This window comes from Oryza sativa, chromosome 9 (assembly GCF_034140825.1).
Source record: "Oryza sativa Japonica Group chromosome 9, ASM3414082v1".
Lineage (NCBI taxonomy): Eukaryota > Viridiplantae > Streptophyta > Magnoliopsida > Poales > Poaceae > Oryza > Oryza sativa.
In genome coordinates, this window is record NC_089043.1 from 22,619,862 (window position 1) to 22,633,581 (window position 13,720).

The window sequence follows — 13,720 nt, forward strand, 5'->3', positions numbered from 1 at the left end:
GCCGTACGTGTCCCCGGCGCGCGTCGGGGCGTGCGTGCCCTTCGCTATTCGCCGGCTGGCTCCCGCCGACGTCGACCGTACGTTGGCGTCTGGTATCGAGGTACCACAGTACGAGATCGGTACGAAATAAAACGGGATCGCCTTTACTGTTTCACCAGGTGACCGAAAATTGAGAGGTCACCTAGCCCAGGTCGTTGTATCTCACAAGTCCAAAATGGCTAAGATAAGTAATAGTGTGTTCAGCCTCTGAACGGGGGAAGGCACCAACTAAGTCGGCGACCTCCGAACTCTAGCAGGTTTCACGGATTAGGTTTTCATGGTTAGAACTTTGTAGGAGGGATAGGGTGACTATTATAGGGATGGTGGGCGGCGAGATGTCAAAGCAGTGGACAAGATCGGTGGCGAGGGCAAGAGAAGCCTCGTGGGCGGAAAACGGCATCTACGTAGGCAAATCTATCGGCGTGTTCGACCGAATACGGGGGAGGAGATGCGACATGGAGGAGTCACTGGACTTGGAGACAACAGATCTAGGAAGGAGGAGTTGGGAGGTGTCGAGAAGGGCGTGTGACTAGCTAGCGCCACCTCTACATTAGTATCGGCGAGATGGAGGTCTGAATCCTAGTGGGTTGGGGTGGGATGAGACAGAGTAAATGAAGATAATAGATAGTGCTAGGCTTATAAAAGACTGCACTAATTTAAAAGCAATCGTGAAATTCTTGACCGTTAAAAGGTTAATAAGAAAAATAAAACCAGTTGAAAAAAAACAGCCACCTAAGATCGTATGGAATGCATTCAATCGGAGAAACTTGCTTAGTTTATTATACACTTATATAGCTGAACTGTACTTGCGTGACATTCTTGGTTAGTGCTTTCAAAACTAAGCGTTGAGAGACTTGAATTAGTCTCGCTTTCAATTATCGATATTAATATATTTTTAATTATTTAAATAAATAATCTACTCCAAATTTCTAATTTTGAGAGGTCAAAAGTATAATTGTTGTAGTTAAAACAATAATAAAAAAACCCCGATCATAGTTATAGGACGGAATGAGATTATTGTATACAGAAGAGAGAATTTTATTTATTTTGCTTTCAAAATATTCATATTAGGGGCCTATGGCCAGGTCATACACCTCCACAAGTTAATAACCACACCCATTTTCTACCGACAAATTTCTTTAATCACTATAAAATCATTCAATGGAATGTTGGATGTTGACATGACCCAAAACATTTCCTCCCCCTATCACCCACTAGCCGATCTCTTCATAAAATAGAAACAAAACAAAATAATAAAATCAGGGCAAAATCTCCTTTTGATAGTGTGATATGCGCTCCACTACAAAACATCCCTTGGGTCCACGGCTCAGGCAGAGTAAGAGTAGTGGCCGTGCAGTGCAGTGAAGCCCGCGCCGCGCCGTTTCACGGGTCCACGACGCCGCCTGGTGGAACCGGTCCACCGTTCACGGCCACCGCCACCGCGGGCGCAGACGCCGAGGCGCGCGCGGCCTCGCCGGAGAAGAGGAGGAGGATGGCGGAGAAGGCGGTGGGGCACGGGCCCAGGACGAGGATCCGCGGCGGCGGCCTCGCCGCCGCCCCCACCGCGCCCTCCGCCGCCGCGAGGTTTTGTCTCGCCTCCCACTCCTCGATCTGCATTTTTCTACTAGCGGGGTTTCGATTTGAATTTGATTTTGGAAGCTTTGTTTTGAGATGCAGGAGGCTGTCTGCGGTGTCGTACACGGCGGCGCCGAATCTGACCAAGAAGGTGGGTTTTTCGTTATTTTTTTTTATTTTTTTTGAAAAATCTTTGATTCTTTTTTGGGGCTTTTGGAATCGCTTCTTTGTCTGGTCAGTGAAATGGTGGGTTCTTGTGTTCAAAGCGTGAATCTTTACTTTACTTTGTTACCGATGAGCAGTAGTACAATATGTGTGAAAAATCTGATGCCACTGCACAAAATGGATAGTGTCTACTGTTCTAACTGAAAGTATGTATGCTTGTTGGTGTTGTCTCAAGTGATTGATCTCTCCTAACCATCTTCGTGTTCAGGTTCCTGACCCGAAGGTTGTGAAGCCAGCCAGGAAAACGACGCCGGTCAAGAAGCGGCCGCAGGTAGATCAGGCGCAGAAGCAGAGAGAAGAGCTTGCCGCTTTGCAGGAGCAGCTGAGTGGCCTGCAAAAGAAGTTGCTTGAGAAAGATGAGGCCCTGAGGTCGGCTGAGCACTTGATTAGCCGAATCAGCGCGGCGAATGCAGCGGTCGATGAACTGAGAGGGCAGCTTACTGAGAAGGAATCGCAGATTGAATCCACCGGATCAGAATTGCATGGTGCAAAGGTGAATTAAGATCTGATTTTATACCATTGGTATTGCACTGCAGATATATACCATTATAAACTACTAATGCATCTATCAGTTGAAAAGACCTTTTGTTGAAGAAAACACCACAATACCACATTAGCTATGAAATTATCTTTAGAGCCCTGATGCCAGCAAAAAACGTGATCACTGAATGGCATAAGCTTTTGTCTGCATTACATATGACCATATTATGCGTAATATCTAGAAGTAAAATTTTCAAACATTTTCTCACACCATACAGTTTTCATAAAAGAATGTGATGTAGCCCAAGTGCCCAACTGTCTAGTATCATCTTTAAAACAGTCTAATCTGAAAATAGGTTGTTACGTGTACATCATCTTTTCTAAGCCCATTCCAGTTTAGTTAGTCTGTCCTTTTGTCATCCATAGTGGATTCATTTGTTGGACTGCACTGAACAAATGAATTTTTGATATGCTGATTTGAGGTTCTAACTACACTACTGCATGGCATTCAATGTGGATGCTCCTTTGGATTCAACAAATACAGGTGCAAGCATGGAATTGGTCTCTATTTGTGTATTTTTACTTGATTAGAAAGATATGTTCCCACCACTGTGTATTAGTGCTGTTCAGAAGATTCTTGTGTGTTTGTCCTTGTCTTTAACTTCAATTGGCAGACTATAAAAAAGAAGAAAAAAGAACATTGCTCTTTGCATTTTAATTTATCTTTGTTGTAGTGCTATATGGGAATATCAAGCCTGATTATTCTGAAGTGCATATTATTCCTGTTCTTGCCGTAATATAAATTGCTAAGTATGCAGTGTAACATCATGTGGAACCAACATTGTGTGCGTGTGTTCTCACTTGATAACATTTTTTATTATAACAGTGTTTAACACTTGCTGATTGAATGTTGTTTGCTGTAGATTCAATTGGCAGAGAAACAAGCTGCACTGGAGAAGTTAGAGTGGGAGGCAAAGGTTTCAAGTACAAAAGTCGAAGAGCTCCAAGTAGATGTGGCGTCTATGGATGTTGAAATCTCTGCGTTAATGAAGCTATTTAGAAAAATAACAGAAAACGACCGAGCCCCTTACTCGAGGGAGAGAGCCGATGATTCATCTTTGGAATGTGAACCGGTTCAACTTGACGTAAGCTCATTTTTTCCTTGTTATAGTTTCCTTTCGCTCTTCAACCCAAAGTACGTCATGTAGTTTTACCACCTCTTTGATGAGCGATTGTTTTTCCTCAATACAATTGGCTAAACGTCCTACTTGATATGGGCAGGATATGGTTGGTGACATCGACATGGAGAAGATGGAGCAGGAAATGTCTGCATACGCTACAGCTCTCGCTGCCGCGAAAGACAATCCTACTGACGAGTTCTTGAAGGCAGTAACAGAGGCAAGACTAAGACTCCAAGCCTTCGTACTCTAATTTGGATTGAAGCACTGACATGCCCTGTACTACCTGAAGGAGTAGCTCTATTTTGATGGGCCATCATGTGTTATGCGGGTGTCATAATGCATCTAAACTGACAGCTCTTGCTTCCTGGATCTCACATTTCAAAAAGATCCATGTTTGCGTTCTGTCGGTCTGGGTCTGTCTGATGATGCCACTGAGCTTGTTATTGTTGTAACTTTGTAAGCTAAGAACCGTATGACACTATGACCGAACATCTGAACATCTTAGTAGATGTCACACCGTGTACCATTTTAGTGAAGGGTGAACAGAAGGTGAGTTCAGTTTACCTGAACGACCTAAAGATTGACGTTCTCTGTGGTTTGAGCTTTGGAGCCAACTGAATTTGATGCAGCATTTTACCCAGAAAACGAAGTCACGAGCTAACGTATGATATGTACACATTTGCCCAATCATGAAATGTTAACGCGCACGCGGATAGCTACAGTATTTCAGAACCATTCAAACCACAACAAATATATCTATTTGGATCTAAGTATTTCAGAACTAGTCCTTTATCACATTTAAGCATTGAACCTTCCGGATTCCGATTGAAGGATTTTCCATAGGGTTTTAAATTGGAGTGCAGGCTTTAAATCAAATGAACACTGGATTTCAAGGGGGGAAAAAATGCAGTGGACCGTAATAAGAAAACTAGAATAAATTATGAAATGAGTAACGACCAACATAAAGAGCGTATATACAGGTTGGTGATCTAAGACATCTAACAGACCTAACAAGATTTTCTGCTTGGTTACATTTCTAAGAGTTACAACATCAAAAACAACATTCTTTCGTTCAGATACAGAAAAGGCACTCATGATTGGCATAATACAACAAAACATATAAAACCAAGCAAAATCAGACACTCCCAAGCTACCTTCAGTGAAGGACTGAGCCACAGGAATGTTGACTGTCGAGTCCTCTGTCCGCCATCAGCAGAAGGGAAAAGTGAGTAAAAGCCAAGTCACGAGTTACAACTTACAACTCACAACACAGACCAGAGGATCGTCCTAATACAAAGTAATAGTACAGAGTTCTTTTATCCCCACTAGAAAAGAAATTAAGCAGAAAGCTACTTAGGGGAATCACAATACATTTGACAGTTTTTCTGGCAGTAAGCTACTTGAGCACTATATTATGGTTAATGGTAGGGGTGGGCAGGCAGCAGCTACATCTTGAATTAGAGGAAGGCAGGAAGTTGAAGTCACAGCCGCAGCTACATCTTGTTATTCCAACTGCTTTTATTACTGCAAACAAGAAAGCAAAAGTCAGTACTCATTAGCCGCAGAGAAACAGAAGGCAAAGTAACAACACCAGAAAAATAGTAAATGAGCGTTGATAGTATGGAAAATCTACTGGTATGGCACAAGTATAACAATAAGGATCTGGGTAAGCATAACATACGAAACCTGGTGCATTAAAACGAATGCAACACAGTACAGTATGATAAGCATCTGAACAGCATTTCTTTTAGGCTGATAGGGAAAACTTTTGCAAAGCGAGTACCAATTAAAATATTAACAAAATCATGTGATACTTCAGCAGCTTGGATTAAATAGCATACAACATATATGAGATCTAGTCCATGTGATGCAATGTACCCACCACAGGTTTCATATTTATGTTATTTAACCAACACTAACTTGTCTCCGATAATAATTTCTTGTGCTTCATACTAATTTTTCTTAAGCCTTTCAGATATGGAGTTTCAAGTCAAGTTCTACACACAAGGGATTAGTACCAAATAGAGAGCATATTGCACCCTAAAAATGATGCATTCCTCGAACCAGAGTAAATTTGTGCTAGCTCATACATGTTTGCTATCACCAAATAATATGAACAGGAAAAAAACTAAGGAGCATTGATCTCTATGCAAATTTGAAAATTAAATTTTCATTTGAACAGTACAAAAGAGCGTAAATGATAAAAAATAAAACATGCCAACCGTAACATTGTACAAATCTAAAGTTTATCCCAGTGCAAAATTTACAGCTAATGGAGTTAATCTTGTTTATAGCTAATGGAGTAGCATAAATACAAATAACCAAGAAAGCACCAATGCACTAATGGAGTAGTAGAAATACAAATAACCAAAAAAAGCACCAATGCACAGTATAATTGTGCAAGCATTGAGTAGTCATATACTAAGAAACATATTTAAATATGATAACTATTAACATATTCAAAGCGCAGCAATCCAGCTTGGATCAGTACAGCTATAACATTGAAATTTAGTTAGTGAAATTGATTTTGGTACTGATCAGTGCTAAGTACAACTGCCAAAATGTAGCATGCTCTGTTAAGTTGAATTGTGGATGATTTTTTTACATATATTTGAAGAAAGAAACTTCTTTTTTCTTATAAAAAGCACAGTTAAGTCCAGTCATGTGTAGATGAAGGAACTCTTTTATGCATTCCCATATTATACTTTGCAATGATTTGTCTACACCTTGCATACTAAACTTCAAGCATTGGCATTCCCTTTCAACATACAAATGATATTTGTTTAGGATTTTTACCCCAAGACTGCTGCTCTTTTATACATGATTTAATGTGCTATTCTTTTCTGGCTTTGTTTTCATGTGATACTATCTAGTCCATGTTGTAAACTTCCACAGGTACATGCTTAATATTTCATTGTGCAAATACTACTGATAGCAGGGGCTTGTGGGCTAATTGGTATAGCATCCTCTCTATAACCGAAAGGATGATACAACAATTCCAGGTTCCATAAAGATAGATAATTTTGCAAACTTACATTAAGTTCAAAGGATACCCGCTGCAATATTAATCCAGTTTCTGAGAAATATAGCCCACTTGTTACAAAGTCAGTTGCAGAGTAGAGGACAGGAACCTTTACATTTTTGTTTGAGAATACATATAATCAGCAAATGGATTACAAAAAGGTTTGCTTCCTACAGCGCTATAGTTACATGTTAAGCATACAAAACTAATTACATTCTCGGCTTGAGCAATTCCTTTATGCTACAAAAGAATAAATGGAAAAAAGAATAACTATACACAACAAAAACTGGTATACATGATGAGGTTACATGAATATGATGCTATACACTAGTATCCAACAAGAAATTATATACAGGTATACAACGACAAAAAAAAAGAATATTTACATAAAAAAGGAGAACAGATTAAGAACTTACATCTCAATTAATGCTACAACAGATCCTTGGAGACAAGCAGGTAAAATCCACCGATGTTATAAGCAGTAAACAGTTGACAGTTGCAAGCTGATTCGCTAACCAAAAGGCATGTGCAAAAAAGATGCCGCCGCGAATTGCCGATACCCCTACACTAAACATAGCCCATCCAGATACATTACTCAGGCGACATCCGCCGCCGCTTTGAGTGGTCAACCTCCCTTGATCTGCTACGCCTCCCAGATGATCTTCCCCTATCCCAGTCTTCATTACGATCCGACTCACGCTTCCCGTGCCTATGATAATCGCCATGGCGATCTCTATCATCCCGGTACCGTTCCCTCTCCCTGTCTCGATCTCTTTCCCTTTCCCGTTCCCTGTCTCGGTCTCTTTCCCTTTCCCTGTCCCTGTCTCTCTCCCTCTCCCTCTCCCGACCTGCGTCCCGTTCATCACGGTGCCTCCTCTCTGGCCAGTCTGGTGGAGGAGGCAAATCTTTCTCCCTCTCCCGCCTCCTATCAGATGCCCCTGACCATTCCCTCTCTGGTGGCCTCTCCTTACCATGGCTCCCACCTTCACCATATTGTTGATCTGATGCTGCATCGTCGCCATAGCTTGATTGCTCTTCCCCACCCCAACCACCCATGCTCGGGTCTGGCCACATCCCGACCCCACCAGCACCCATACCACCTCCTCTTCCAAAGAACGCTGGGTTTACATGAGGTGCAACAACAGGTGGGAATGGCTGCATTAAGCCTGGGAATGGAGCAGCCCCAGGTCCTCCAGGGAAGCCACCAAACCCACCACCCATCCTCCCCATTGCTGCACCATAGCCAGTTGGATCAAAACCCTGCCCTAACATGCCTCCAGGATGAAGCATAGGTGGTGGTGGAGCTACCATCCCTCCGTTCCCCATTAATCCACGTCCACCAACCGGACCCATCCGATTCCTCATATTCCCAGCTTGGCCTCTACCCCCCATACCCCCGCCACCCCTTCCCCAATTTCCACCGCCGCCTCCACCTCCGCCACCACCCGGTCCACCTCCTCCGCCTCCACGACCACCACCATAATTCCCACCCACCTGAGCTCCACCCGGACCTCCAGCTGCACCACCACCTCTACCACCCTTCTGCACACCCGAGTTTTGCTGAGCCATCGATTGTTGGTTCTTCACCTGAGCTTCACCCATGCGGCGCACGGTGTGAGGCGAGGCGAAGGCCACGACACAGGGGCGTCCATTGAACAAGTGGCCGTTCATGCCCTCTTTGCAAGAGGCAGCAGCGCCAGGGTCATAGAAATCAACCTGGCAGTATCCCTTGGACTTGCCGCTCGCCTTCTCGTCGAAGAATCTCACCTCCTTGACCTGCCCGTACTTGCTTAGCTCTGCCTCTAGATCGGCGTCCGTGGTCCACCAGTGGAGCTCCCCTACGAAGAGGGTCGTACCACCGGGGCCATCACCACCCCCGCCGTTGCCGACCACAATCGGGCCCCCACCGTAGTTTCCCCCACCCTGGCGGTGGAAGCCGTCGCCTCCTCCCGGCTGGATCTGGTTATGCGGAGGCGGCGGAGGCGCGGCGGCCACCGGTGGCTGCGGCTGCGGCGGGAGGTGGACCGGGTTGGGCCGGTCGGGAACGGGGGCGGGGGGGACAGCCGCGACGCCCGGGATGTGCACCTTCTCCGGCTGCCGCTGCGGAGGCGGCGGCGGGAGCGAAGGGGGCGCCTGCAGCTGCTGCTGCTGCTGTTGCTGCTGCGGCGGCGGCGGTGGCGCCTGCAACGGAGGCGGCTGCTGCGAAATCGGCGGCGGCTGCTGCTGCTGCTGCGGCGGGGGCGGGGGCTGGGGCGGCGGGTGAGACGACTGGAGGAAGCCGTCCCCGACGTTGACGTCGTTGTAGAGGTCGTCGTAGTCGTCGTCGTCGCCATAGTACTGGTCGACGTCCTGGACGGCGGAGATGGCCTCGTTGCGGTGGAACGAGCCGTCGCCGTCGGGATCCATGGCGGCGGGCGGCGGAGCCAAACCCTAGGAGGGGAGGGCTGGATCTAGAAGAGAGGGGAGAGAGCGCGAGGGAGAGGAGGAGGTGGGAAAGGGGGCAAAACGCAAAACGAGCTCAACTAATCCGGTGTGATTGGGTTCGGATTTCTGGAGGCGTCTCGGGTTCAGAGCTAACGAGCGGGTGGTGCGGTGCGTATGACGGGTGGGCCCCACGCGCGAGATGGTTCGTCGTCGAGGGGGGAAGGACGTGGCGGGGCTCGAGTGCACGGGTGGGATTTGACCTGACGTCATATCGTGTGGATCCCGTTCCGACCGGCGCAACGCCCCCCGCCTGTTGTTGTAGACTTGTAGGGCCTTGTTTGGTGGGGCTTCGATTACAGCCCATCGAAAGCCCAAACAGAATGTGCCAGAATTGAGGCCCTTTGACATGTTTAGATTGTGCCCAACACAGTTTGACTAATGGTAGTTTAGATCGAAAGTCCAAAAAACTTTTTTTTCGAAAATAGTAAAAGTACACAATTGGTCTTAAATCATGTCACCTATATTAGGGCACCCACAATGATTATCTATAAGCTATCTACAAGAGATCCATGTCAGCATATTTTCCTACTTGGAAGATATTAAATGAAGAGAGAGAGCAAAGCTATCTACTAGATTAGAGATAGTCTATAGAGAAAAACGAGGCAATGCATGAGAGAACTATAGATACCTATGTAGACATACTATTGAGGTGGTTTACTATTAATCTAGTCTATTGCTGAGATGTATATGTTTTATAGAGAGCACCCTACTTTACCATTGCGGGTGCTCTTAGAATTAAACGGGCCAGACCTAAATTAATCATCTTAAAATTTAAGAGCACACATTAACATTAGAGATTAATACTATATGAAAAACCAACGGAAAAAATTTCAACTTAAATATGCTACAAATTGAATGCACCGTTTGACCGGTTAAACTGGTGGATGGAATGCCACATGCGCATGCGCCGAGCCGACCCGGGTGGAGGCGAGGAATGGCGTACGAGCGAGCGACGGAGACTTCTCCGTCGGGTGATCTTCGGACTGTTATTGTTTTTGTAGAACGAAACTGACGGCCATGCTCATATGTGGTGCTTTAGATATTCCTGATCCTTGTGATCTGCCCGTACGGATCTCCTGGATGAGTAGGCATCCAAAACTCTATCCACCTTAGTAACTATACGGGTAAGCGGGCGATTAATTTTTTTTATAGCGTGTTCTTCGCATGATTGCTCTCTTCTTCGTCTTCCTGTACATCAGCATTGCCTTTTTTTTGGGTGGAGTTTGTGATCACGTCGACCGTCAACACTAGGAACGTGAACATTGGCATTGGGAACGGCAACATCGGTATCAGGAACACCAACTTCGCTACTGGATCTTGGAGTGTTCTCTAACTATGTCTTTTATTTCAATGTTAATCATGTTACTGAATGATTTTATTATCTTTGTTAGCATGTTCATGTTTAGCACTGGTTTTGAATCACTCACATTTACAAATGTTATGCTTGTTATACTTTTTTTACTAGATTAAGTTATGTTGAATGATGACTAAGAGCATCCCAGCAGTTCATCCAAATCTCATCCTCTATATACCCATATGGATGGCCATCCAAAAAAAGATTCCTCATTCATATCCCTTCCTACTCCAACAGATCATCTATACCACATCATCCATATTACATTCTCTATTTTTTTAGTAATATCTTTCAACTAAACTTACATTTCTATCTTTTATTAAGGGATATATTTTCAACAACTAAATTTCAACGGTATTATATATCGCGGTGTTATTTATCGCGATAAAAATTTCGAAATGAGTAAATTTTAACAGAGATAATTTTACCTGGTAATTTTTTAATTGATATATTTGAATTGAGTGAATAGTAGCAAGAAAAATCATAGGAACAAAAATAAAATGATACGGGACACTGTAAAATCGTTATTTGTTCAAACGTTCCAAAATCAATATGTCAACGATAGCAGCCGCCTGTCCAGTACTACCCTTCTTTGCTCTCCTTTTCTCTTCTCTCCTCTTCTCTTCTCTACTGCTCAGCGGACAACCGGAGACGGCAGCGGGCGGGCGAGGGTTTTGGGCGGCGAGGTGCGGGCGGCAGCCGCACGGCCGCGGGCGCGGGCAGCGGGGTCGCGGGCGGAGGAGCGGCGGGCGGCAGCCACATTGCTGCGGGGCGCGGGTGGCGGTGTCGCGACGAAGGAACGGCAGCCGGCAGTGGGCGGGCCTCCGCCTCTACTCCGAGCCTCCGCCACCAAATCCAGTAAGTATCTCCTCTCTACTTCCATTCCTCTAGCCGACGATGAAGGGGAGGTCGTGATGGAGCAAGGTTGATCCGGAACTCCGGATGGGGGCGGGAGCGCTAGCGTTGAGGTATGGCGTGAGGAGAGAGAATCGTCATATTTGACATATTTCTTCTCGATTTGGCGCATCCTCTATTTTTTGAGGCATTGATACCGTATCTGCTGGAGCGCCGTTTTCTCCTCTTATGCACTATATTTCGGATGGAGTACCGGATGAAAGATCTGCTGGGGATGCTCTAAGGCTGTGTTCTTTTGAGAGAGTTCCCAACTCACCACCCTCATTTTTCGCGCGCACACTTTTCAAACTACTAAACAATATATTTTTTTGCAAAAAGTTTATATACGAAAGTTGCTTTAAAAAATCATATTAATTTATTTTTTTAAAAAAATAGCAAATACTTAATTAATCATGCGCTAATGAGTCGCTCCGTTTTACGTGCACAGGAGGTAAGTTCCCAACCTCAGCATAGGAACACACCCAAAATTTATAACAATCTAGGTGCACAACTAGCCCTTATTTAGGGACCTAAATAACACAATCGCACAGGTTCTAAGACCGTTGTGCAGTTTTTCTTTTTCATATATACACAGAGTACAAACTATAATTTGCACTATGTCCGTATTAATGAAAATCTATTATCTAAAAATAATAATTTGCACTATATTACAAAATTTTACGGCCAAAATTCAATATTAGAATGCATATCAAAGTTCCCTCAAAAAAAAAATCGTTCCCTCAAAAAAAAAGAGAATGCATATCAAATAAAACCATGCGTTTATCGATGGAGCATACCAAGACATACGTTGTACTCGTGCCAATTAACGTGTGCATCTTGTATCACACATTTCTCAATACACAACCACGGTCTGGAAGTCATACACAATGAGGTCTAAGTCAAATCGAGTCAACGAGGCACAACGGTCTGGAGTACCTTTCAAAAAAAGAAGGGGGCACGTGGCCAAACGACGCCATCCAAGCCGCCCGTTCTCGACCGAGGCCAAGATCGAACGGCCAGGGCGCTGCCTCCCGAGCTAAGCATGCGCGCCACCCCTTCTTCTTCCCCGCCGCGACCCCGCATGCCGCGCGCCACCACCCGCGACGCCCCCCGACCATGCCGACGAACACGCGCCGCGCGCCAAAGATAGCCATCGCCTCCGCCGCCTCCCGTATAACTGCGCCTTCGTCTCCGGCCGGCCATCTCCCCTCGACCCAACCCCCATCACGGCCGCGCGACGAGAACAACAACCACCGCTCGTCGGAGTCCGTCCATCGATCGGCACGGCTAGCGCGCCCGGCCGGCCACGCCTCATCGGAAGCTTCTCCCTCTTCTTCCAGTTGCAGGATCGAACACACCGATCAAGTGCGGCGAGTACGTAGCCTCTCCGCGTGATGGCACGCGCTCCCGCGCTCGCCGGCGTCGTCCTCCTCCTCGCCGTCCTCCTCGCGATGGCGTGCGCCGTGCACGCGGCGTCGTCCCAGCCCCCTTCCCCGGCCGCCTCTCCCGAGTCGTCCGAGGCCGAGTCACCGGAGTCTGAAGAGTCCGAGTGGGCTGCGGAGGGCCCGGGGATGCTGTCTGAAGCCTCCGAGGAGCTTGGCTTGGGGGCCGGGCCGCTCAAGACGATGGGCATGGACATGGACATGCTCGACGACGACGACGACGGTGCTGCTCCGTCCAAGAGCCCGGCTGCCACGGCACCTGCAGGCGCAGCCGCCGCGCCGGCGGAGGAGGGAGACGAAGAGGAAGACGCGAGCACCGCGTCGCCGGCGTCTGCGCCCGGCGCGAGCGAGGAGGCGGAGGGGGAGGAGGAGGCCCCGGCGGGCGCCCCCGACGCCGAGGCGGAGGAGGCGGCGAGCGGCCCATCCGAAGCGTCCTCCGAGGAGCCATCTGCCGCCGCCGCCGCCGCCCCGGAAGAATCCGGCGGCGGCGAGGAAGCCGAGCCGGCCTCGGGGGAGGCCCCAACCGCCGAGGCCGCCACCGCCGCCGACGTCTCCCCGGCCGCGGTCACCGTCTCCGAGGGCCCCGCGGAAGGTCCCGGCCCCTCGGCCGCCGACGAGGAGGAGGACGAGAGCGGCGCGAGCGCCACGACGCAGCGTGGCAGCCTCGCCGCCACCGCCGTGCTCCTCGTCGGCGCCGCCGTCTTTGCCCTGTAAGATCGACGTGGCCGGCTGGCGAATCGACGGTGGAGCTTGGAGTGTATCCATGTCGCAACGAAAAACGCTGCACTACTACGACGCACTCGTTGTTCCATTGGTCAAGTGTACAAAACTACAAATTGTACGATGAGTTGGCCCGATGCATCTGTTAGGCCTTCTGTGTCTCCATGACATGCATAGCTGTGTTTAGGTTTACCTTTTTAACTTGGAGTAATTTTTATCAAACTACATATATTTTAATTAAACAATCGAGAAATATAGACTTAAGACGGTGTATCATAGCTTCCAGAGCCTGCGTCCCTGTCAT

General features: G+C 47.1%; 3 protein-coding genes across 3 annotated transcripts; 2 read left to right on the forward strand and 1 right to left on the reverse strand.

Moving 5' to 3' along the window:
• Positions 1-1,372: 1,372 nt before the first annotated feature.
• Positions 1,373-4,078, forward strand: LOC4347362 (protein MICROTUBULE BINDING PROTEIN 2C). The gene is made up of 5 exons (XM_015795884.3): positions 1,373-1,623; positions 1,717-1,765; positions 2,048-2,332; positions 3,243-3,464; positions 3,601-4,078. The coding sequence occupies exons 1-5, from the start codon at positions 1,532-1,534 to the stop codon at positions 3,748-3,750; spliced, it is 798 nt and encodes a 265-aa protein (XP_015651370.1). The 5' UTR covers positions 1,373-1,531; the 3' UTR covers positions 3,751-4,078.
• A 332-nt stretch (positions 4,079-4,410) lies between these two features.
• Positions 4,411-8,995, reverse strand: LOC4347363 (uncharacterized). The gene is made up of 2 exons (XM_015756814.3): positions 6,939-8,995; positions 4,411-5,024 (listed from the first exon to the last, which is right to left on the reverse strand). Exon 1 carries the CDS (start codon positions 8,926-8,928, stop codon positions 7,114-7,116), a length of 1,815 nt encoding a protein of 604 aa, XP_015612300.1. The 5' UTR covers positions 8,929-8,995; the 3' UTR covers positions 4,411-5,024; positions 6,939-7,113.
• A 3,653-nt stretch (positions 8,996-12,648) lies between these two features.
• Positions 12,649-13,410, forward strand: LOC9267800 (uncharacterized). Its single transcript, XM_066303990.1, has one exon. It carries the CDS (start codon positions 12,649-12,651, stop codon positions 13,408-13,410), a length of 762 nt encoding a protein of 253 aa, XP_066160087.1.
• Positions 13,411-13,720: the final 310 nt, after the last annotated feature.